General features: G+C 39.6%; 1 protein-coding gene across 1 annotated transcript in view; it reads right to left on the bottom strand.

Moving 5' to 3' along the window:
• shakB (Innexin family member shaking B) overlaps positions 1 to 27,229 on the bottom strand; it is a 165,394-nt gene extending 138,165 nt beyond the window's left edge. The window contains exon 1 of the mRNA XM_083110086.1: positions 26,867 to 27,229. Coding sequence (XP_082966212.1) covers positions 26,867 to 27,229 — 363 coding nt within the window. The remainder of the gene's footprint in view (positions 1 to 26,866) is intronic.
• Between the last annotated feature and the right edge of the window lie 393 nt (positions 27,230 to 27,622).

Here is a 27,622-nt window from a genome sequence, read left to right as displayed (position 1 = left end):
CTCCGATGTATGAAACTGTTACCGTTTTAGTGTCCAACACACCCGGTCTGGAAACACATTGAGGGATATAACCAAACCAAATTAACTTTAATATGCGTCTTCTCCATACATGCAAAGCTGACATCTACCTGATTCGTCAAAGATAAGTGATGTAATTATAAAAAAGAGAGAAAAGGTTGCAACACCGACAAACACTCACAGAGGCAGACATTATCTTTCATTCGTTTCTGCTGTGTATGATCGATATTATCCTTAGAAAATATTATTTAGAAGCCAAACTTATTTGCTTTTTGTTGTCGTAATAACAGCTTTCACCCTGGAAACATTTGATGGAAGAATTTTTGGTACAAATTTTTGGTGGGGGAAATCTCCCCTGTCCCCCTAGGATTTCGCTCCATGCTAGAGTGCATACAGAGTGATTCAGAATTCCTATTACACACTTATAGAGGTTGTAAAGGGGACTTAGTAGATCAAGTTTTGATAAGGATGTCCGGAAACGTACAGTTTTGGTACTACACAGATGACAAGATCACATAATTTCACATCTCCCGCTTTAGCTGTGTCATATACAAGAGCTGCTCGATGTGGCGACCCTGAAGTTCGTTGCAAACAGTGTACCTCCGAAGGATGTTTGTATACACACGCTCAAAAATACCTGGTGTTTGCTGAATGGTGTCTGCTGCAGCCAGAACTCGTGCAACCAGGACACTACAGGAGTCTCATAAACAAGACTCTTCATGTGGCCCCATACGAGAAATCAAGAGGAGTTAGATCCGGATATCGTGGTGGCCAAGGAGTTGGTCCACCGCGACCTATCCACCTGTCCCCGTACGTTTAATTGAGATGTTGTCGGACGTCATGGGAAAAGTGTGCTGGTGCGCCATCATGTTGGAACCACATATGCTGTGTTGGAAGCAGCACACATGACGTCATGTCGCCCTCCGTCTATGTGGGTTGCCTACCGTGAAGCGGGAGATGTGAAATTATGTGATCTTGTCATCTGTGTAGTACCAAAACGGTACGTTTCCGGCTATGGGTTCCTTATCAGAACTTGATCTACTAAGTACCCTCTACAACCCCTAGAAGTGTGTAATAGGAATTCTGAATCACCCTATATATACGTAGGACGTTGACTGTGGGGCATATTGAAATTGTCTTAGTTGAATATGACTTCCCCGATGGCCTAGAGGTAACGTCGTCGCCTTTTAATCAAGGGTTCTCGGTTTGATACCCGGCGAAAACATAGTGGTTCGGAATCCACTTTAAACTGTAGGTCCAGTCTCGATCAGCCTATCCTATCTGTGCTTAGAACTAAAAAATTGGCAAGCAAAATCCAAGTCACGTGACGTTATTTACATAGTAGTATCACTCTCGCCTAGCGTCTGTAAAATTTCCAGGAAAAATGTCTGATGGGAATTCTAGGAAATAGGTAGTGAGAGAGAAGGAGTGTTTGTTGGTTGAGGAAATCCTGGAATTTGGAAGCAGTTATGTTTTGCTTTGTCATACCAGGTATGAGTATTCATTGAGTATATGGGATGGTTAAAATTCCCAGGAAGAGGTATGGAGGAGTGTGTTTTTTTTTTCAAGAAGACTTGTCACAAGATCGTACGCACTCTTAACCCTCTTTCTTTTAGTTAGGAATGTTTAATGACCATTCAGGGTATAAGATTAGAACAGAAAGCGATTTGAATTATTTACAAAATCAGTTGCAAGAACTTGTGGAAAGTAGTGGCATCTCGCGGCGAGGTAGACAATCTAGAATTCTCTATTTGGGGTGAAAGGGTACATTTAGAGACAAAATGACGTGAATTGGGACTTTCTGAAAAATGTTGGGGCGTGAAGAAAGTTTAAAGGAGCGTGTGAGTACATCACTGTATACAACGATCTAACAGCCCTACACCATTTGTTATTTTCTCATTATGTATAGAGGGCCTCCCCCATGGCGCAGTGGTAGCGTCATTGCCTTGTAATCAAGGGGTCCCGGGTTCGATACCTGGTGGAGGCACAAGTGGTTCGGATCCCACTTTAAACTGTAGGTCCAGTCCTGATTAGCCTTAATGAGCATAAAGTGGACTTAAAACATCAAACCAAACCAAAATCATTATGTATAGAGACGTGGGCATCTGTGGTGTGGATGTTAATATTTTTTTTCAACGAGTCTGGAAACAAGATGCAATATTATTGGGGAACACAGAAGGAAATAGTTTTGTTGTTGAGTTGGTACTTTAAGTCCACTTTATGCACAGCAGTAGCGGCTCGTGCCTAAAATAACAGGTGAAGAAGTATATTTATAGGCAATGAAAAACAAATAGTAAGTGTCAGTGGCCCCCCCACAATTTAAAACGTCTTTTTTGTCTTCATCCGTCCATCTGGAAAATGGTGTCTGCAACAAATTACACACTAAGTCATTTACTGGGTTCATTTTACAAACCACAGCTCAACACATGAACACAACACACGATAGGAAACGCGAAACACACACGCGGAACAAGATCTCGCGAGAACGCAACGATTTTGCCACAACCACTGGATGCAATGTTTTCTGTCGACGAGAGAACTGCTGCACGTAGATGGCGACACCCATTCATTTCCAACGGTAGGTGACGTCACCGTTGCCATGACAACCGGCTAAAGTCTTCCGCAACCTGGCGGCGTCTGCTCTTGGTTTGTTTAAGCTACGACGAACTCTTCACGTGCGTAGCGCCGAGCGGCGTATTATTTGAGTATTATCGTGTGCGTTCTGCTGTGAAATAGTTTAATTTAACAAGGAAATGAAAAATGTCAATATTAATTTCAAAATTAGGTGAAAACATCTGCACTTGTTGCACTTGGCCAGCCGCCACTGATGCACAGTAAGGCTAATTGAGACTGGACCTACAGTTTAAAGCGGGATCCGAACCACTATGTGCCTCCACCAGGTATCGATCCCGGGACCCCTTGATTTCACTGCGCCATCTGGGAGGCCAGAAGAAAATTGAACAGACAGAAGAGATTGGAGAAAATAACAGGTATTTTATCTAATGTGTGTGAGTTCAGTAAGCCTCCCCGGTAGCGTAGTGGTAACGTCGTCGACTTAAACTGTAGGTCCAGTCCCGATTAGCCTTCTGTACATAAATTGATTGATTGATTTGCTTGATTTTACTTCGCTTTTTGTGCCACTTTTGGTTAATTTGAGAAGATGGGGACGAGTGATGATGAGATGAAATTGATGAATGGACACTCGCAAACATCCATGCCCAGGACGGGATTCGAACCCGTCGTCGTAGTGTGCATGAATTGACTTAAAACTCAAACAGGTGAAGGGATGAGAAGGGATGTTAAAGGATAGGATACAAGATTGGCTTTGTTTTCTGGAAAAGAGTTATCTCCTTAGTGTTACGCCGACCTCTGTGGAAGAGTGGTTATCACAGCGTCAGGGATCCCGGGCATGGGTGTCATATCATCACTCAGGTCATCTTCGCAATTAGCCAAAAGTGGCAAGAAAGCGAAGTAAAGTAAACCAAATCCATCAATCAATGCATGGTGTTACAGATGTTACGGTCCGTTACTACGAAAAACCAGGAGGTCATCCTCGTCCATCGGTGTGTTCTCCACCACAAGGTTTTAGTGTTCTCTTCATCTTCCAGGGTAAGACTTTACTTTACGTCCTTTTCCTAAGGAATACGTGTCATATATCGTTGGAAAGCTTATTGTATATGGAATTCAACAACGTAAATACCAAAGCGAGGAAAAATTACCTAAAAAAAAGGTAAAGTGCTCCCCTGTGCATAGCACCACGCCATCAAGGCGTATAGGGGATGTGGGGGTAACGCCCAACACTTTCTTGATCCGGTCGTGAGTGGGGTGATGTGATCAGCATCACGCCCCTGACCGCCTTTACCCCCCAGGGTTTCCCCCAGGTACCCATGTTATTCGACGCTGGTTGGGCGCCGGGGCCGCTTCCATCGTTATAAAAGTTCCCGGATTTGAACCGGCCGGGGATCGAACCCGGGACCTTTAGCATGGTAGTCAGACGCGTTACCGACTTTTTTTTTTTATTTCACTATTCTTTTTACATCAATGGATTTTTTTCCTACATGTATACATACAATTACATTACATCCAGATATTTACCAAAATATTGTGACAATCTGACATTTTGTTTTTTTGATTGTTTCCATCTAGATCTTTTAAGATACATTGTATATATTGTGATATTTGGTTCAAACTTTTTGCTATATATATAGTATATTGTATGTGCTATTAGCCACACAATAGCATTTTGTTTCTTCACAGGGAAATGTTTGAAGTCTGGTAATATACATATTTTTGCTTGAAAGCATTTTGGCGATATACGACAGATTTTGGCAAGGCACATAATGAGAAAGGCCCAAATTTCTGGAATTCCTTTACATGTAGTGAGGCGATGTTCATTTGTATCCACCTCTCCACATTGTCTACACTCATTTGTTGGTAATCTTTTTATTTCATTTAGTCGAACATTTGTTGGAACGAGATCATGCACCAGGGTATACCACAAACTTCGTATGTCCGTGTCAAGGAAAGGCTTGTGGAGATTTTGCCATACATTTGACCAAATAACATTAGGAAATTTTTTCTCTAGTCGACTCTGCTGCAAGATAAGTTGTCGTTGAAAATGTTCATACAAATATTTGGACAAAGTATTCTCCTTCAAATCCATGGGAAACTCCACATAACTCCATTCTTGTACAAAAATTCGTACATACATAGGGTTCTTCGTTAGTTGAGACAAGTTGGGTGGATTTTGCGGTGGCAACGTATCGGTAAATATACGCAACCACATTGATGTAATCGACTGTTCGATTAAGTACAATTTATAATTTCTAGCTAAAAATAGCGACTTACATTTATTTTCAATATTCCATAGTTCTAGACCACCTGTCATTTGTGTTTGGCACATGATCGGGAAAGGTACCCGAAAAAAATGTCCGTACCACATGAACCATCCCACAGCAGACTTTATTTGTCGGAGATATTGCTGTGTGATTGGCAACACTTGAGCGACATAATTTAATTTACTAAAAATAAAAGTGTGTAGGAACCAAACACGCTGAATTAAATTGAGTTGTCTTCCTCTCATTTGATAGCACTGTAACCTGATTTCGCTTACAATTTTCGTCCAGTTTAAATCCAGCATTCTGGATTCGGTAGTATGAAAAGTAATGCCCAGTATTTTGAGTTCGTTTACATATTGTATCCCTATGTCCGGATTTTCTTGCTTCCAGTTGCCAACAGGTAAAGCTTTTGATTTTGTCATGTTTCCTTCCGCTCCGCTGGCAGAACAATATAAACACATTGCATTTAGTATATTTTGAAGTTGGTTCGTTGTTGTTACACAAGCTGATAAATCGTCTGCGAATGTAAACACTTGCGTTTCAAGGAAAGCACTCGCTGCGGGTGGGGCTCGGCACTGAATATATCGGAGTAGCGGGTCCAAGGTCAAAGCGAAGAGAAGCATACTCAAGGGGCACCCCTGGCGAATGGATCTCGTCACGTGTATTGCAGGAGTCACGAATCCATTGATAAGAAGACGGGAGGTTCCTTTCTATAGAAACTTTGCAAAACAGATATATAAGCTTCACTGAAGCGATAGGCTCGAAGTACTTCAAACAAATATTGGTGAATTACAAGGTCAAAAGCTTTTGTAAAATCAAAGGATAGTATACAAGCTGATGTTTGTTGCATTTCATAATAAGATATGACATCACGTATACCCGCCATCGTTGAAAATATATTTTGAGTTTTACTGACACATGTTTGCTGTGAACTGAGTAAGGAAGATAATATAGGTTTCAGTCTATTAGCCAAGACTTTGGCCATAATCTTATAGTCACAGTTTAGTAAAGTAATGGGCCTAAAGTCAGTCACTGCACTCGGACGCGTTTTTTTGGCAATCAGTACAATTATACCTTCATTTTGAAGCACGCATTTGTTTCGAAAAGCATCTTGTATTATCTTGACCAATTCATGTTTCATAATATCAAAAAAACGTATATAAAATTGGTAGCCTATGCCATCGTTCCCAGGAGTGCGCTTAACGTTACAAGTACGCAGTGCTTCATACACCTCATCGACGGTGACGTCACTATCTAACAAATTTCTGTCTTCGTCCGTCAAAAATTTATTTACCGAGGTGAGCAATTGTTGTACAGCCAATTGATCTACTTCTTTACCAGTATACAAATTTTTATAATACGTGTAAAGCGCCTGTGATATACCTTGTTGAGTTCTATGTGTATCTCCGCCAGAATCGACAATATTGTTTATCAAAAGAGCTCTCTTTTGTTTTTGTGTTTGTACATAGTGAAATAAAGAGGTTCGTTCATCTTGCAAGGATGACGCATGAGTAGCTCTTATCTTTATACCCTCCAAATGATGCCGTTGCAACGTAAGGATTTGTGCTTTGTATTTTTGTATCTGTGGATAATGTTCGGTGACGTCAGGTCGCATACATAACTCATGTAAACATTTGTAATAGAAGTTCAACATTAAGTTCCGGTCACGTGCACTCTCTTTCCCTAGCCATCGAAAATAGGATTTTATTCGAGGTTTTACGTATTTTACCCACCACGTATTGTAATCAGTATAGTGTTTTTGTTGCCGGCACCAATACTTCCATTTTTCTTCAAACATATCATCATTAACATTAGGCTGTTGAAGTAGGGCAGAGTTCATTTTCCAATAGGACGGACCCCAAACTAATTTAGATTCTTGTAGATTAATACTCATTCTGATTGCTATATGATCTGAAAAAGGTACCGGCAAAGCATCTATTGTCGTCACATATTTTATAGTATGACCAAGTGTATAGAATCTGTCCAATCTAGAACCTGCTTTGTTATTGAAATAGGTAAACACTATATCCTTTCGTTTTTCGGTCCAGATGTCCTTCAGCTGTAAATCGCTGATTAAGGTCGTTAATGCTAAACTATTTTGAAACTTGCCTACACAATCACGTGATCGCAGAACTAGATTAAAATCACCACCTAGGATTATACACGAATCATTATTTGGAAGTAAGTATACTATGTCGGTCTGGTAAAATTGTTCCCTTTTCCATCTGTTTTGCTGTCCTGGGGGGGCGTAGATATTAACAAAAGTATAGTGTTGACTTTGAAAACTAATTCGCCTCCCATCGACTAATTTCTTTACATTTTGTATTTCTATACCACTTTTAATTAAAATTGCGGTCCCTCTCCCGCTTGTCCCCAAGTTGACAATAGCCTCGTACCCATACAAGAAGTTAAAATCTACAATACAAACTTCCTGCAAGTATAAAATGTCAATCGAGTGAATTCGGACAAAGTCCGCAAGCAATTTGCATTTCACTGGAGTCAAGATCCCATTGATATTAAGGGTACACAGACGAGTGCTGTAATTCATGCACAATATGAAGTTATAATAAACTGAATATAAGAATACCACGTAAATGTGCATTTTTGGTGCTCAATTACACTAAAGTAAGTATTATTCCTAAGTGGCTTCAGAATGATAATAATCGTTCATGTGCATGACACAATTTACACTATTTTTTCTACCTGTTATTATATCGATATTCATCTTGTAACTCACTATCATGTAATATGTAACATTACACTGTATGCATTAGGAAAGTAAACAAATTTCTGTCCCGCACTACACCCGTAAATCATTCTCATCTCAAAACATAAACAAACATTTCTCCTTACACAAACTACCTAATGAAAGGAGGTAAATGTTTGCCTGATTAGAACTGTCCACAAAAGAAAACTAAACTTGCTTACATTCTTCAACATTACTAAACTCTAATTTCTGCCCAGAATGCATTAACTATGCTTTCCACTAAATAAATCTGGGGTAAGTTTGTTACTCGTCGAAGGTTTCTCTTTAATTACATTTCCTGAATGACTTGTTAAACTACCCTTTGAAACATCTTGTTTTGGGGTACCAGGTTCTACTCTAAAGTCGTTATGAACTATTGTGGAACTTACGCATTCATTATTTTTCTTCTTCTTTCTACGTAGCACCATGGACTCTTCCGCCACTGACCGTAACCTTGATACAGATCTTGACCGTGATTTCCTAGGAGAGGTAACTACGGGGAATTCTGCCTCCGCGAACAAAGCACTTGGGGGTGGGGGCGGGGGTACGTGATGCATCTCCTCTGAAATGGTCAATGTTGGCTGCTCCATCTCTTCCCTTTCTGTTGGTGCATTCTTCTCACTAACTTCCTGTCTGGTACCTGTCTCCTCGTCGGTGAGTCTGGGGCTATCCGTGTTCCCTCCATTGCTATCTCCTGACGCTGGGACTGCAACTAACGGAGCTGAATCTCTTGGTTTAGTCCGTACGGGTAGCACAGTTGGTTCATATACCATCGGTACATTGTCAGCGGGTATATTAACCGGACCCCTGCGGGGCTGGTTCCCTGAGGATCGACGCTTAGGGCACTGAGCAACTACATGATCCTCCCCCGAACACGCGAGGCACGTACGCACCTGCCCAGGGTATGTTACCCAATAAGAGTCTCCATTCATTGTTACATATGAGGGTATGGGTTTACGTAGTATCATTTTAATCAAGACACGTCCAGTTCGAGTAGGGTAAATGTGATCTACAGAGTATGTCTCGTCTTCAATTTTTAACACTTCCCCATAAGACCTCATGACACGACTTATCACTTCTGCACTTAATTCAATTGGGACTACATGGATTCTGACGATTACATGCCGCTGGTGGGCCCATTCTACTTCAACTTTATGATCACCATCTACGTCACTGTAGATTACCTCAGCACCAAAATCATTTAGTAACCTTTCTCCTACCACTTTTGTCGCAAATTTCACGTACAAACACTTACGAAAGTAATCTATTTCAAAACTGAGCACTTGGTTCGTAGGCACTTGGTAGACATCATGAAACCATCGATGAAAATCCAATGACGTAGGTCGCGTTTTGACCTCACGGAAAACAAATTTCAAGGTGTTTTCTCTTTGTGTATTCATCGTGAACTATTTCATCGTATCTTCACTGGCTCACGGTAATTGTAGTCAAAACCTCGCTTGCACTCCAAAGGAAATAGAACTAACACAACACTAGCAAATAGTATACGGCCCTAGCTAACTCGGACAGTTCGATCACTAAGCCTTCTCACGCGAAGAGCGGAGCTCGGTACGAACTGATACCTGCACGATCTGCAGGCAGACTGGACTGAGCCACCGCGGCCACCCTGGAAAAATTACCTGGAGGACGAAATAATAAATACCGATGTTGTCTGGATATGCGAAATTGAACGTGCTGAGTAAATCTTTCGATGATGAATCACATTTTTAGGGGTGAAATGAGTGCTAATGGAACCTAACTTAACAGGCCTAACCTAATCTTGTAGGCATACCTCGTCCCCGTGAATGGTTCGTGGGGCTATCGTGAATGGTTCGTGGGGCTACCCGTGAATGGTTAGTGGGGCTATCGTGAACAGAATGTGTAAAAAGAAAAAGGTACTTACCCGAAGAGATGCCGGCTGTCTGCAAGCACGGTTTTGAACGATGCACTAAACTATTACTGGGGATAAACGTATTTTACACTATCTATACAAGCTTTTGGAACCTGTTCTTTTTCAAGCACCATACGCACGCACAACGCACCGAGAACGCAAGGAAGCAATCACCACGCAGAACGCAAACGAGCAAAGCACACGCATTCACAACGCGGACACAAAGACGAGCCTGCAGTGTTGTTAACCCCCATCGATTACCACCAAAAGGCAATAAGGTCTTCGGTGGTGAGATCGGTGGTGAGATCTAAATTATACCACTTGTCGCGTTCAGCCGACAATTTGCAAATACAATAACCCAAACTACAAATTTCGGAATTTTATGGTTTGATAGTATAATAGTTATTGATTGCTAAAAAGAAAAGTGTTTCAGTTTTGCAAACATTTCGAGAAACAAAAAACATCATAACTTCGAAACTATTGAGCGTACAGAGTTGAAACTGGTGTCATTGTCAAGCTGTTGGTCTAGGAGACCGTGCGATACCAAAACAATACTTTCATTTGGAAACTGAAGAAACAGTTGTCTTAATTTTCTCGCATTTCTCACGAGAGGTTATCTATCCAGGTGGTTGCCAGTTCGGGTTGCAAGTCGCTTCACCCTTCCGGTCCTGAGTTTGGCCCCCACGGTTGTAATTCAAACTTGGAGACTGTACGAATGACAGTCCTTTCACAGCATGTTTGATTTCTCATCAGCAGAGCCCGGATTTGTATGTAGTTACATATTCTATTCCTTTCTAGATGCATGCCTTGAAAAGGAAAATGTCAACGAATTATGTAACTGACATGGTTTTGCATAAGTTTTATGTTACATATTTTTACATATTTGCCAGGCCATTACATATTTTACATATTTGCTAATTTACTTTACATAAAACAACATATTTCGGTCCTATCTTGATCCTTTCCCCCATATTTTCGATCTCTGAAACATGATTACGAAAATGTGTAACTCATGTGATGTCATATTTTCTAATCAATGAGATGTATAGTGCATACGGTCACCTAAGTCGAAAGACAGGCAGAAATAGAAATATGGGAACTGTCATTTATCGATAGATGCTGGAGTTCCCCCCCCCTTCCAATCCCCTTTTTCGTTACATATTTTCGTTTCGCTTTTAGGTTTAAGCAAAGCATCTAGAAACTTGGCATCGGTGGACAAGAAAGCTACTTTCCTGTACGTAGCGAGTTACGCAATATGTTCCCTTGCACAAAAAGTAAAGTAGTTATGTATTTTCATTCCATTGTTCTTTTTGTAGACGCTTCTTCTTTACAATTTCTTTCGAAAGTTACGAAGAGCTATCTTACATATTTACATATTCTAGAATAATTTGCGATGTAAAAAGTCATTAACAATTGACAAAATTGATTTCTTAAATATGTACACGTTGCTGTGTGTTTACAAATTTGATACAAATTTCAATTTGAAAAAACTTATGTCCTTAAAATTATGTTGAATATGTTCAAATTAAAAAATACATATCCAGCAGAATTCTTGAAATTGCTGGGATACTTGATTATTATTGATGATACGTATTATTTGATACTACATATTTAGGTACATATTTTATCAATTATTGTTACATATTTATGTACATATTTTCTACTTTGATATTACATAAAAATACGGGGTCTACTCGTCAGCACTGACAACAACTCTTATCGCTGATGAATCCCGAAAGAAATGCCATATTTCCAGGTGAAATTGAAGAAACGGTTGTCTTAACTTTCTCGCATTTGCGTATGTGGTCTACAGCTCTACAATTGGTGAAAGTTGTAAAATGGAACGAAAAATGCCAGCGCGAGAAAAATATTAATACACAATATCCTGAACTGTATGCAATCCGTGTATAAGGAATGTGATATTCGCCGACTAACAGTAAAGGATATCTTTGGACACAGCTGTGTTTATTGGCTTGTATGTAAGCTATTCGACCAGACATGCTACGCATACACTCTGGAGACTGTCCAGAAGATGTTACGAACCCTTTACCCTCTTTTTGCTCTGACAGAAGAGACAGAAAGTACACCGCCACGGAACGACTGCCCCACTTCTGGTTGTTGCCAGTTTCTCTGTGACACACAAAGACACCGAGGGCGCTGTTATATAAAGAGCTTTGTTAAAGGAAACGTAAACAAGATTTCAAGTAAGCTTTCGATCTGGTTGTCATGATTGATTCAAACCTTTTCCATTCTCAGAGGTGTTTGATCTCTGCTTGTTGATTGGATTTGTCATTGAGGTTGTGAGTACGCTTAAGAGGTTTCCGACAGATATAGAAACCACCTTGTTGTTAGTAATGGTTCAGCGATATCAATGGACGACTTCCGCATTGTTCTTGCTCTCATTCAAGGATCCAATTTCAGACCGCATTGTTGACCCCTTGCGCAAAACCCTCAATTGTCGCTGCAAATGCTGCGGATCGGTTTCTGCAGTAATTTGAAATCTCGATTCTTCACCGTCTCGTATTGCAGCGCTGACGAAAAGAGAGAAGCTGTCCCTTTCCAGAAATTTGCCTCCTCGCTTGTCTCCTTAGAAACAAAGTAATCTAACTAAGCCCCGCGACAAGTTAAGTTTGCAGTAACTTTTCGCCCATGTAGACCCAAACGTGCGCGCAGAATATAGTTCCGCTGCAGTGCTGCCGATTTTCTCAATGTCTGTGATATGAACAGCTCGGCGGTCGAGGCAAAACTCGCACGAGAATTGCTGAGCGCCGTTTCGCGCGGTTTAATACATAAAACCTGCTTCAAACTTAACCTGTCGCGGGGTATAGGATTTCTTCGATTACAGCAACCAGTCCACTAAAACAACAACGTATAAACGAAAACAAATCAAATCAATCCGAAAAAGCCATAGCCAGAGTCACAAGGGGTCATTTCATAGTTTATGCAGCACTCTTCACGCTGCTTGAAGAAGCATAGTGCATTGCATGCAAATGAGCATATTTCTGAGATATGTTCAATAAATCGTTGGCCTGCTCAATTCAGAAGTAGACTCTTTGCAAGTTAAAAGCTCTGAGATGCTGAAAAATCTTTCATTTGGTTCAACTCTGAAAGATAGTATTGGAAAGTTTGGTTTACGGCTTCAATCAGTTACGCAAATGTTCCACTTTTGGTGCATCAAGGGCAACACCTGTATGTAGAGGAAATGATGAAATTCAACATGTTAGCACCAGTTCTGCAATGAACTCAAAGGCAAAGTGACCGGTTTAGGACCGTATTTTACCATATCATATATTAGTTCAATGTATTGAGAGTGGCGGCGATTAGGGGTGGGGGCATGGGGCAGTTCCCCCACCCTATACGCACTTTTTGTCCCGACACTATGGTCTCTCCATGCTAATTATTGTCTACCAGTGGATTTGATCCAAAATCATTTGCCCGAATTCCATTTTCAATACGATTCATTCTAATTCCAGTAAGTACAGAGCATTCCCTGACATTCGCTACGAGACTTGGCGGCAAGCGGCCCGGCATCAGCGCTTGTCTTTCCCGGTGAACGGGTCCACGACAGTCGCTTATATTAAACCTCGTAAAAAAGTTTAGAGTAACAGGGTCAGTTCTGAATAGAAGTGGAAAGAAAAATGGGGAAATAAAGTATACAAAGACAATCCGCACACCATCCGTGAGTTTAAAGAGAGTATTGTACGAGAAATCGGGAGAATTACAGTAGACGAACTTGCACGTGTAAATGCTAATTTCCTTCGGAGATGTCAGGAATGTGTTGCAGCAGAGGGACGTCATTTTCAACACCTTCTGTAGTCAAGGTTAGTACACAATATGAAAACTGTAATTTTAATAGCCGACTCTAGCGACTGTCGCTGACCCGTTCACCGGGAAAGACAAGCGCTGATGCCGGGTATATAGCCGCTGAGTCTCGTAGCGAATGTCAGGGAATGCTCTGTAGAAAGTAAACTGTCCTTGCTCCTCCCCTACCTCGCTCAATTAAGACACCTAATCGTCGATGCTGTGTACATACATTTTTAAACAACAAAAACAAGATGTAACAAACGCAAGTAAACGAAACACTGCTGAAAAAAATATATTACGCTCTCACCAATATCAATAGAAATGAAGCACCTAAATTTAGGGAAACACATGACTCTGCATTAAACTACATATCTCCTCAACACCTGACTCTAAAGGCACGAAACAAAAACCAATCTCTAGACGAAATCATAAGCTATGAATTTGGTATAGTGACTTTAGGACGTAAAGTACATAGTTTCTTACATATTTGCTGTTTTTTATGTCTGAAACCAACTTTTACGCTAATTCTAAAAACTAACGAAAATATTTGAATATATCTAATTCAGTTAATATTTATGGTAGCTCTATCAAACAAAAAACATAATTTAGCAACTTTCCTGCTCTTTTCATTTTGGTTATTTTCACTTTTTGTGTACAATGCATTATTTTCGAGATATATATATTTTTTTAATTTTGAAGGTGAATTTTTGCCGCCATTTTCCAAGATGGCGATTTTTTAATATATTGTTCAAACTACACAATTCCGCACAATCTGGCACAAAAGACATTTGTGTTGCAATTATTTCGGGGTAAAATCGTTTATTTCCTCTACTAAAATATATACGATTACTGGTTACAGCGTTTCATCTCGAATTTAAATATATATTCTTCATAAAACTTTTTACGAGAACTTTTCAAATAGGAACAAGAATTTACTTTTCAGAAGATTAGAAAGTGAAAAATAGAAATATATATGCTATGTTATGTTGTACCATATTCATTCAGCGCCATTAATCATATCCTGCTTTGTTATACTACTCAAGCAAAAATCAGAATGTTAGAGACATACACGTAAGTACCATCTAGTGCTATTTTTATCGAACATCCGCTCGTCTGCAGTTTTTCCGGGTTTAAGCACAGTTCCGGAATGAATGCTGGTTGTATGCACTGATGTGCTAGTTTAATCTGTTTAAAATAAATTATGGTTTGAGTGTTCCATATTTCAAAAAATATATTTTTGTATGTATAAATTGAAATGTATTAGCGTCTATCAAATAAATAATTGTTAAAGAACGATGCCAAATTCCATGGCGTTGAGGGGGCTATGTCTACGCATCCATTTAGTAATCGTATGGTAAGATGAGAGCTCACTAGTAAAATAATGTTTACGTACCACTCCCTTCCTTTCGAAAATCCTGGGCACTGGTACACACAGATGCCAAATTATCAGTTGACGCAAAAAGGTTGACTCCAGTCTCGCATTGAATGCTTGAACCGTTAATGATGCATTTTTGGTGCATTTAAATACAGGAATGCATCAAAAGGTACTTTTATCAGCTGGTGTTCTGTGTGATGCACTAAAAATTCGCCAGTTGATACAATCATTTCAAATAAAGCAAAATTACATATCTAACTGTGTCAATGTATAAAAACTACATCAATCTTGCATTTCGAGTTCTATGTGTGGGATCGTTAGTTTGAAAAAGGCCCTTTGCACCTCTCCAGTTCATTTTCTCACACATAAACACAAGCGTGTGTACAGTAAACAAAATATCTGCAACAAAGTGATCCAGATAGTTCGGGACAAACACCCACGACCTGTTTTAATTCTCGAGGAGGCATTCGAAGCGATCGGGTCACGTGCCGATCCGAACCGAACTGTGCCGATCTTAACCGAAGTGTGCCGATTGGAACCGAACGCTGACGAGAGTTACTTTCCGTTTGAATCTGCCAATGCTCGTCTGTGCTCGGCCGTGCCGAAGGTTCATAATGGATTTGCTGTCTCGATTGAGCATATTGAGCCGTACCTTCCTGTGGATGCTTGGAAGTGCCCGGCCTCTGACATTCCTCAAATGAAAACATGTGGCGGACCGGTCCACGCGGCGCGATCCGCAGATAGCTTTCGGAGAAGACGCGCGGTATAAATGACCAAAACAAAATAGATCATCGTTGACGTCATGATTAAGGAAGCATTTAGCGCTGGTGCCAAGACGCATCAGCGGGCCACGTGCTTCGGAACAGATGCCCCGAAGGGGGTATAGGGGGGGGGGGGGAGAAAACTACATTCGGGATTCCGCCCCAGATAAATTGTCTTTCGGCTAACTATTTTTATCCTCCCGTATGCAGGCGCATATATATTAAGATAACTGATATTCCGAGTGGTGGAGGATGCGATTAAGCTATGGGGATCGGTGCGTAATGTCGGACCGAATTAGTCGAGCGATTATTGGTCCCCTTCGCCTCCACAATGCTTTTCGGGAGCTCCAGCCAATTGGCGGTCGCCCTGTGCGTATGTCTTTGAGGGTGACGTTTATTAGCGTGCTTGTCTCGGGAGGAAAGGTTCCGGGTGTGTTGCAAGAGCGGCCCGATGTCAGTGGCGTGACGTCGGTTGTGTGCTTATCTGGGTCCTATATGCACAGACATTACAACGTGTCCTCACATTTGTATTTTTCTCGTTTTGCGTCTCTTTTCTGTCCATTTCGGCTAATCGCAATGATAAGAATAGGGTGGTAAGCCATTAAAGAGTGGTGGGTGGAATCTGCTGGCTGTCACTGCGAGTGGGGTAGAAGTAGCGCGTGCGGTGTTGCCACGTTTAACGTACATCGCATCTCTGTTTAGTAAAATCGGTTTCGCAATGTGAGTTTACAATGGGTTTTAAAAACAGCTGCAAAGAGCTTCAAAATGAAACCAAGATCGTTTATTTAGAACTGCCAAACACTAAGAAAAAATTGTTTCACACATTAGATTTTTTGGCAGATTAACAAATTTGCAAATTGAGAATCGATTGATTGATTTGGTTTATTTGACTCCGATTTTCTGCAACATTTCGCTAATTGCGAAGATGAGGATGAGTGAAGATATGATGAAATTGATGAGCGGACAATCAAACCCATGCCCAGACCGTGATTCGAACCCGGGACCACTGGTGTCGTAGCGCGCTGTAATAACCATTCTGCCACTGAGGTCAGAAGAACATTAAGAATTACATTTAAAACCAGTGGCGGCGATTGGGTGACAAAACTTGGGGAGCAAGGACAGTTTACTTTCTCTTGGTATAAAGAAGTCCTCAGATTTTTTCCACAGAGGGACAAGCAAGGTATTATTCCATGGGACATATTACCCCAATAATAATGTTACCCCCTCAGAAACAGCATTTGAATTTGAAACTATCGCATTAATGTAAATTACTATGACTGAAATCAAATTATACGTCTGAAATATATACTTTTAGGTTGACATTCTATTTATAAGGGGCAGGTGTGGCCATCCTTAACCACTCCCCCTTCCAGACGTCCATGTTCCCACATTATTAAACTTTTACCTAGTAATTTAGTGTAGAGGAATCTTATCGCTGTTATTAAACGATATTATACTTTTAAAGAAAATTAAATATTTTCAAGCCGATTAAAGTTCAAAGCAACTACGAGGGAAGGGGGTGCAGTGGCGTAACCACAAGCGGACAATGGGCATTGTTCCTCCCCAACTTTGGGTGGAAATCAATTTTTGAGGGGCAAAAATTGAGGTAAAAGAAAGCAAAGCTAGTTGAATCTAAGAGTAGCAGGACAAATTAAAATTACTCAAGATGGAAATAGTTTTCACGTCTTTCTTGCATTATTTCTTCCAGACGAACACTTACAGGAGGGCACAGAGGGGCAATTGCCACCCTCCATATCAAATTTTATACAAATAAAAACACATTTCCTGAAATTTTCTTGCTCGTCTTGGCAAGTTCAGAGCCGTAGCTAGGGGGCGGCGGGAGTTGCCTCTGGGCGCCGAAAGATGTAAATGAAAAAAAATGTAAAAGAGAATGCCATGGCGCCCCATGAAATTTTGTGCCATATTAAATCAATATTGTTTTCAGTTTGCAAAAGTTTGGATCTAAAAATTTTCTTGCTTGCTTCGCTCGCAATTTTGTTGTTTTCTGTAATGCATTGTAAATTACCAGAGAGAGAAGTTATAACTTTTAAGTACTTCAGACTCTTGCTGCTAAACAGTTTTGTCCTAAATGCATATTTGGAGGAAAAGGAACGCAACACATTTCAGAGACAATTTATTTATTCTTTATGGTGCGCCTGTGTTACTTTTGCCGCCCCCCCTAATGAAAGGGTCTGCGCACGCCTATGTAGCTACCCCACGCTCCCATAATCGTACCGTATTTAAAATAAATTACGATCGTACCACACGTTTCTTAATTAGAGAATTTCAAATAGTCAAATAAGTCAGTTCTTCCATTCCTACAGAATTCAGTGGTGACAAACAAACCTCAAAATCGAATAGAGAACTGCTTCAACAACAATTTTATCTTTCAAAGTGGTGTGGGGAAACAGCTACCAAATAGACAGTGTACATATTTGTGTGCTCCAGGCAGGTGTGTGTGTTTTTAAGGTAGATATGACAAATGGCTACACAAACAGCATCACTATCAGGACAAAAATAGCAGAAAACATCTGCATTGTGGATGTTTTTCCTAAAAATCTTTCAACATCTGCACTACTCCTGCCTCGAAAACAAAATACAGATGGCCCTTTTGTGAGTTGAATCACTTTCGTTCTCAGATTCCGCATGAATATTTTCTTAAGAATTCATTTCATATTTCGAAGCTTGTTAATACCGGAAGGAAGATTAAACAATGTATCTGGGTTATTTTAAATATTTCTTAAAATCATTTTTGTCTCTGACCAGTTACCTCTCGTACATTAATTTCTATGAATTACCTACATCACAGATGGGAACCCAAGGTCGAATTACACTGAAAAGCTGCTGCCTCATCAGAAACTAAGTCACGGAATTTTCATTCGTTCTCGAACGGCGCCTTCTTACAAGAAGGCCTGTGCAGATACTCTTGTTTACATGTAACGTCATCAATAATAGGCGAGGATTCTATGGAATTTAGTTTTGCGCGCATGCGCATTTGCGTCAATGGTCGTGAGGAAGGCAGACTAACTATAGTATACCTTACTTTTCACAATGCCATGAATGTCGCGTGTTGGGTGCTGGACTCATGTTCTCGCTGCCGGAGGTACCAGGTTCAAATCTTGACATGGTAACGATACTCCGTTGTGAGTGTGCCTTCATCAATTTAATTCAACCATCATTCATCCTCATCGTTGCGATTAGTCTAAAGAGGAAGAAAAGCAACGTGAAATAAGAAAAACTGCATTGCCCAGACACTCCCGGTAGTATACGGAGTGGTTAGCACATCGCGCTACGACGCCAGTAGTCTTGGGTTCGAATCCCGGCCTTGGCATGGGTGTTCTTTGTGAGTGTCCCTTCAATCATTTCATCACATCATCCTCATCTTGGCAATTAGATAAAAGTGGTAGCAAAGCGAATTACAATATATATATACACACACACACACGTATATTTAGCCTATATATATATATATATATATATATATATATATATATATATATATATATGCGTGTGTGTGTGTGTGTGTGTGTGCACACTGGGATTTCTTACTCCTCGTCTCGATTTAACTCAATTTTTACTTAAATTGTTCTGATATGGAAGTTATCATTCACATTTCTATTTCTTAAATATTTACTAGAAAGTGATTTCTTTTAATGGATATCGTTAATGTAAACTTTTATCTTCCCTCTACAATCTAATAAAGGATGTGCATTTCTTCATCGGAGGCCATTGACCCCTCAGACCCTCCCCCGCTACGGCCTTGCCCTCACGTTAATTATGGTTGGAAGTTTAGTCATTAAAGAACCACTCAGAACTCTTCATTTCGCTAATTGGTGAATCCTCTCCGATCGCAAACGATTATACCCGACAGTTCCCGAACGCACGAAGAAAAGGAGGCGTGAGTATTCAACGCACGGGTATAAAATTAACAAACAAGTTGCTCTCTTACTTTCTATGTCGGGTGGTTAGCACATCGCGCTGCGACGCCAAGGGTCCCGGGTTTGAATCCCGCTCGGACTTGGTTGTTTGTGAATGTCCATTCATCAATTTCATCATTTCATCACTCATCCCCATCTTCGCAAATTAGCCAAGAGGCACAAAACGCGAAGTAAAATAAACTAAATCAATCAATCAATCAATCTATGTCGGATAATTTTGTCAAATTTCTATGATGCTAGAAGTTATCGTGAAAATTACAGTATTCTACCGTTAAAATTTAACAGTGTGCCTGTTGATTTATAAAAACGGGGCACAACCTTTTTTTCGTGAACTTATGACGTCGCTTCTCTGTGCTGTGAACTGCTTGTTTCCGTAAGAACTTTTTATTTTAATTACGATATTTTGTAAATGGCTTAAGTCCCTATATTGAGTCAAGGGTGCAAATCGACCAGTGATGAATTCAGGGCATATCCCAAGGGGGGGGGGAAGTAATGCCCCCGAAACTGGCAGAGCATTCGGACAAAAGCTAAAAAATTTGTCAACCGTGTTCATTCTGGCTTCCTTTCATTCACTTTAATTTAACGTAGAAAGTACTGTTTCTTTTTCCTTAGCGGTAATAGGCACCGAACTCAGTCCTCTTTATAATTAAAAGTCAAAATAATGAACGAATTTAAATTATCGTCTGTTTTATTAACTGCTAAATTAAGAAATCTGATAGATCAGGATACGATTAAAGCTTGAGTGAAGGTGTGAACTGAGGGGAAGGAGGAATCCACAGAAAGTTTCATTCATGATAAAGTATGGTAGTAAGCAACACTGCCAGGTGCTGTTATCCGAGCCATCCACAGATATGCTGTAGAAAGCCTAGGCGCCTTAGTTAGCTGAGGGGGCTTGGGAGAATGATTCCCCCCTCCTCTAACGACGTCCGATATGAGTCATGTACATTGTAAAAAGATTACTGGAGAAACGACATTTTAAGAGCAGATCTCCGTGGCGGAGTGGTTAGCACAGCCCCGTAGGACGCTAGGGGTCCCGGGTTCAGGTCCCGCTCTCTGTATGGGTGTCAACGAGTCAACCAATTTGTTTACAGCAGCTGGTTGAATCAGTCCACTTCAGTAGTGTATCACGATTTCTACAATGAACGAAATTATTGAACATAGAGTTTGCCTTAAATTTTGTGTTGCGAACGAAATTTCGTGTGCTGACTCGCTAAAAATGTTAGAAAAGACTTATGGTGAATCAGTTTTATCAAAAACACGGGCTTACAAGTGGTACAAAGCGTTCAAGGAGGGCCGAGAGATCGTCGAAGACATGCCTCGTTCTGGACGACCTTCGACCTCTTCAACCGATGAAAACATCGAAAAAGTGAAGGAAATTCTGCTCGATAATCGCCATTGCAGCTTAAGAGAGATAGCTAGAGACCTTAACATCTCTCACGAATCTGTTCGTTCGATTTTGGTGGATATTTTGGGCATGAGACGCGTCGCCGCACGGCTTGTTCCAAAAGAGCTGGATTTTCTTCAAAAACAGTACCGTGAGCAGGTCTCTTTAGACATACTGGATCGCGCCAATTCTGATCCCACATTCATGGAACGCATCATAACTGGTGATGAGACATGGGTCTACGAGTCTGACATGTAAACAAGTCAACAGTCATCAGAATGGAGGACAAAAGACGAGCTGAAACCGAAAAAAACACGTCAAAGTCGCTCAAAAGTCACGGTGATGCTCATTGTTTTCTTCGATATTCGTGGTTTGGTGCATCATGAATTCGTTCCAGAAGAACAGACGGTCAATAAAGAATACTATTTGGCCGTATTGAAGCGTTTGCGTGAGAAAATTCGTCAGAAACGGCCAGATTTGTGGAACAACAATTCCTGGATTTTACACGACGATAATGCGCCATCGCATAAAGCGACAGTTGTGACCGAATTTAAGGCCAAAAACACAATAAATACCATCGAACAACCACCGTATTCACCAGATCTGGCCCTGTGTGACTTCTTTAGGTTCCCGAAACTAAAATTGCCGCTCCGAGGTACCCGTCTTGACTCGATTGAAGCCATAAAGCGAAATTCGTGGAAGGAGCTGAAGGCCATACCGGAAAGCGTCTATGAAAAGTGTTTCCAAGACTGGAAAAAACGCTGGCATATGTGTGTTGCATCAAATGGGGATTACTTTGAAGGCGACAAAATAAATATTGATGAATATATGAAAATTGTGCGTTTTATTTAACAATTCTTGGTACTTTTATGACAGAATATATTATCCTTAGTAAAGCATATTTGAGATCACTTAGTTGTTACAACAAAAACTCTCTCCCCAAAACTTTTTTCTTGCTGGGGATTTTTTTTAGGACAAGATTGTGATGGGGGAAATCCCCCTGTCCCCCCAGGATTTCGCACCCTGTGTGAAACTATTGCTTCCGGTTTACAGTGGCGTCTGCTGTGCTGGAAATTTCAATAAATAAATCTGTTAATGTGTAAACTTTTGTAATTAATTTTAGAAAAACTTAAAAAATGAGTACATTAGTATTGCGCGGTATAAATTACGCAGTAATGCTATGGCGGATTCTACATGTTACCGCGTTAATGCCGGTAAACCAACTTTTTTCTTATATTTTTATACATTTAGCTATAACATATGTGTAATTGATCATTATGCAAACAATTAGATCAAGCTTTTTAATATATGTGTGGCGTAGGGATGTGACGACCTCATCGCCCAGTGACTTGTTCACTGCAGTTAGTCAACCAACAGAGTGAAATGGTCAACATTTTTCTCTGTTGGGATTTACAGAGCTGTCCTGTCATGGCTCTATGAGCGTCCTACAATCGGCAGAAGTGGGGTATGGTTGGTGGACTACAATGTGATCCTCCCAGCTAGATCCGAGGGATCCGCTGACCAACGACAGGTGCGGTCCTCCATTGGGGGTTAGGCGTAGAGCTGACAACTCTGCACTGTAAAAAGACATGTCAAGAAAAAGCAATATGAGGCCATGGATGTTCCCAAGGTAAAATATTCCGGAGGTAAAATAGTCCCCCATTCGGATCTCCGGGCTGGGACTACTTTGTGAGGTCCCTGGACTAAGGATAAGATGTACATTAGGAATAAGGATATTAAATTAGGCACTTGGAAGTTCTGAGCCTTTACCGGCCTGGGGCATTTCAGTGTACAGTTAATGAGATAGTTAAGTATAAATTAGATGTAGTAGCTGTCCAGGAATTTAGGTGGTCAGGAGAAGGAAATTGTAAAACTAAAAATTATACTTTTTTTCTATGGTGGTACTGAATCATAATTTTGGAACAGGCTTCTTCATAAATAATAGAATTATCTCTGCTCTTAAAACAGTAGAATTTATTAATGATAGGATATCAATACAATTTTACAGGGTAGGTGGGATAAAATTGTTTTATTAAACATACATGCACCAGCTGAAGATAAAGATGATAATACTAAAGATTAATTTTATACAGAGTTAGAACAGGTCTTTGATAAATTTTCCCAGTATGATATGAAAATTCTGTTAGGTGACTGTAATGCACAGATTGGTAAAGAAGAGACATTTAAACCCACGATTGGTAAAGAAAGTCTTCATGAATTAAGTAATGATAATGGTATAAGATTAATTACTTTTGCAACCTCAAAGAATTTAATTGTGAAAAGTACCACTTTTAAACATAAAAATATCCATAAATATACCTGGTCTTCTCCAGATGGTAAAACTCATAACCAGGTAGATCATATTCTCATCGATAAGAGAAGGCATACTAGTATAATTGACGTTCCTTCACATAGAGGTGCTGACTGTGCCAGTGACAATTATTTAGTAATTGCTAAATTAAGAGAAAGTCTCGCAGTGATAAATCATAAGCAACAAAATCTAAAAGTTTTCAAATTTAATACAGAAAAATTTGCTGATGGAAGAATTAAGAAAGATTACCAAATTAAACTGTCAAATAGATTCGATGTTTTACAGGATTTAAATGATGATGAAAATATAAATGAAACAGACGCAAATAAGAATTGGGAGCACATACGTAATGCAATAGAATCAGCAGCTAAAGAAAAGTATAGGATACCATAAACCAAGAAAAAGTAAGCCATGTTTTCATAACGAATGTTATAATCTAATAGAAATAAGAAATCAGGCTAGACTTAGGTGGTTAAATAACTCTGATGATACAAATCTAAGAAATTATAATAGAATAAAGCGAGAAGTTAACCGCACGTTTAGAAGTAAAAAAAAAAAGATTACTTAAAAAGCAAATTAACGAAATTGAAACAAACAGCAAAAACAAAAATATCAGAGATTTATATAAAGGTGTAAATGAATTTAGAAAGGGGTGGCAACATAAAGTAAACTTGATAAAGATAAAAACGGTGACTTTTTGGCCGATCCAAGTGATATTTTAAATAGGTGGAAGAACTACTTTAATGACCTCTGAAATGTTCATGTAGGAAATAAATCAGAAGTAAATGAAGAACCTTTAGTTCCAGAACCTATCTTGACTGAAGTTAAAGATGCTATTACTAAAAGGCTAACAGAATAACAAAGCACCTGGCATTGATTTAATACCAGCTGAGTTAATTAAATATGGTGGAAATTCGTTAATATGTCATATTCATAAATTAATTTGTTTAATATGGAATAAAAAATAAATCCCTCAACAGTGGAAAGAATCCATAATTGTTCCTGTGTTTAAAAAATATGATAGAATGAACTGCAATAATTACCGTGGAATTTCTCTACTCTCAACAACATATAAAATATTATCTAACATTATTTTAACAAGAATAACCCCATATGCTAATGAAATTATAGGTGATTATCAATGTGGATTTAAACGTAACAGATCAACTACAGATCAAATTATTCTCATCAGACAGACACTTGGAAAAAAGTGGGAATATAATCAAAGTGTCCATCAGCTATTCATTGATTTCAAGAAAGCATATGATTCAGTCAAAAGAGATAAATTATAGTTTTATTATTAGTCGAGTTTGGAATACCTAAGAAGCTTGATAATATAATAAAAGTATGCACCAGTGAAACAGAAAGTAAAATTTGTGTGGGTATTAATGTGTCTGACAAATTTACAATTCATAATGTGCTAAAACAAGGAGATGCATTATCTCCATTGCTCTTTAATTTTGCCTTAGAATATGGTGTTAGGAAGGTAAAAGAAACTAACGAAGGACTAAAATTGAACGGTGTGACGCAGTTGTTAGCATATGCAGATGATGTATACTTATTAGGGGATGATATACAATTGAGAATAATGCTAAAATATTTTTCAGAGCAGCTAAAAGGATAGGTTTGGAAGTTAGCAAACAGAAAACTAAATATATGCTTACAGGCCGAAACCAAGTGTTAGGTAATAATCAAAATCTAATTATTGATAACAACTCGTTTGAACCAATTTCCAAATTCAAGTACTTAGGAGTAATACTAACAAATGAAAATTATATTAAAGAGGAAATAAAAAGTAGACTTGATTCAGGTAAAATATACAAAACAGTAATTTTGCCTGTATTATTATATGGATGCGAAACTTGGTCCCTTACATTGAAAGAGGAACATAAATTGAGAGTATTTGAAAATAAGATCCTTAGGAAAATATTTGGACCTAAAAGGGATGAGGAGACAGGTGAGTGGAGAAGGTTACATAATTTAGAACTACATAATTTGTATTCATGTCCAGATATTATTAGAATTAATAAATCAAGAAGACTTAGGTGGGCAGGCCATGTGGCACGAATGGGAGAGGAAAGAAGAGTTTACAGGATTCTTGTTGGGAAACCTGATGGTAAGAGACCTGTAGGAAGGCCAGGACGAAGATGGAGGGATAACGTTGAGATGGACCTATAGGAAATTGGTAGGGATGGAAAAGAGTATATAGATCTTGCTCAGGATAGGGACAAATGGAAGGCCTTTGTTGCTGCAGCCATGAACATTCGGGTGAGAAGGCTAGAGAGTTAGTTAGTTTTAATATATGTGTAATTGCTCATAGTATATTATGTAAACAATTAGATCAAGCTTTTAATATATGCGTAATTGCTCATTATATATTATACAAACAATTAGATCAAGCTTTTAATATATGTGTAATTGCTCGTTATATATTATGCAAACAATTAGATCAAGCATTTAATATATGTGTAATTGCTCATTATATATTATGCAAACTATCAAAACAAGCTTCTAAACCAGAATTTAAGTAAATTATTTATGTAAGTTAGACTGGTTTATGTACCCCACTCATCGTTCCCTATCGCGCCCTTCTAAAGACCGGGTTTCCCTCCCCGATTGGAGCTATTAGATAAAAGCTGTCGGTTCCACAAGCAGCGTTGGCAGTAGTTGTTGTTTCCTTCTTTCAGTTCCGCGCTTGGCAGAGGCTGTGTTGCTACATGAAGGCAAACTTCTCTTGGTGAAGGGCAGCGATGCATTATGGAGATGGCCCGGAGGGAAATGCCCCCGGAAATTATAAAGCCCCACCCGAAAATTTCAAAAACCTGACAAACAATAGCTGAGAAATTAGGCAACCATCTTCACTCTGGGCTTCTTTCCTTCACTTTAATTTTGCATAAAACGTATTTTTTTTCTTTTTTTCGCAGTAATAAGCACTGATTCAGTCCTCTTTATAATTAAAAGTCAAAATATTGAACGATTTAAAGTGTCATTCGTTTTGATTGATAACTGCTTAATTAAGAAATAGGATGGATCTGGATACGCTTCAAGCTTGTATAAGGTGTGAACTGAAGGGGACGAGGAACACACAGAAGGTGTCATTGATGACGTCATCCACAGATATGCTGTAGAAAGCCTAGACGCCTTAGTTAGCTGTAAATGTATTCTTTTAATGCTATATTATGATTTTATTGATTTTCATAAACTCATTCTTAAGATGATAGTGAATTAAATCCAATTTTTAGTAATTTAATTTTATTACATATCAGAAGTAAGTGGCAATTTTAAAATATTAGAACTGCTTTATTTGTATTATAATTTCATGCCTGTGACATCTCCCCCCCCCCCCGTGAGGTTTGATGGCCCCTCCGGAGGAAATTGACTGGTGAAATCAGTCCAATTGTAATTAAGATGGGAGATGTTTTGAAAAATATAGAAATTGCCGAAAAATTGCTTTACTTGTGTGTTTTAGTTCTATTATATCCAATTAATCTTGTTCAGAGCATAATAAATAGAATAAGAATTGTTTGGCCTCCCCAGTGGGGTAGTGGTAACGTCGTCGCCTTGTAAACAAGGGGTCCCGGGTTCGATACCCGATGGAGACACATGGTGGTTCGGATCCTACTTTAAACTGTAGGTCCAGTCTCGATTAGCCTATCTGTGCATATAGTGGACTTAAAACAACAAATCAAGCAACCAATGGAAATCAATCAATCAATAAGAATTGTTACGGCAAACCAGGGTAAATTTTCATAATACGCCACTACAGTAATGTTAATTTTGGTGACTGCACTGCATGGACTTACCTGGAAGAACAGGCAAAAGCACACCCACTGGTAATACTTGACGTACTTTTTGCTTTCTTCAGAAACTGTTTTCGAGTTGACTATCCCCGGATGGGGGACCTCCTCCCCCACCCGGAGGAGAAGTGCGCTTGGAATGATGTACGTGGAGTGAATCCAGCAAAACGTGTTGAGAACATCCTCTGGTATGTCTTTTGTATGTACACAGTCTATGGGATTCCCGACATACTGTCTAGTGGTGACTATAAGACTGAACGCCAGGAGTATCATCACAGTGATGCTATAGTGTAGACGAAACACGGACGAGTCTATATGTATGTGGCTAACTTTGACAAGGTTCTTAAGCCCGCGGAAGATATCCAACATTATTCTTCTTCTGGCGTCCCAACGTGGCTTAGCGAATAGGCGCCCGCCTCCACACCCAAAGCAGAGAATTCTGCCCTACTCTTTACTGGACGAAAGTGGCGAAAACGATGCTACAGCACTGGGAAAACACGATACTGCAACAGTGTCGGACACATCCAGCGGGACTGGACACTTCCGGGACAACACTGGACGACACATCATGCACGCGGGACACGAGTAAGACCATTCGGAGAGACTGATGCATCACCTGGACCTCTTCGGGATGCTGTGAAGAACATCTTATATTCAGAGATTTTCTCTTTCAGTGTTCTAAATGTGGATCATCTTCGGAGCCAATCGGCTGTCTCCGGAAGTCGTCGTCATCCCTTTCTCTCTCTCTCTCTCTCTCTCTCT

This window comes from Lepisma saccharinum, chromosome 23 (assembly GCF_977018435.1).
Source record: "Lepisma saccharinum chromosome 23, izLepSacc3.1, whole genome shotgun sequence".
NCBI lineage: Eukaryota > Metazoa > Arthropoda > Insecta > Zygentoma > Lepismatidae > Lepisma > Lepisma saccharinum.
The sequence above is the reverse complement of the archived record's forward strand: the minus strand, read 5'-3'. Positions and strand labels throughout refer to the sequence as shown.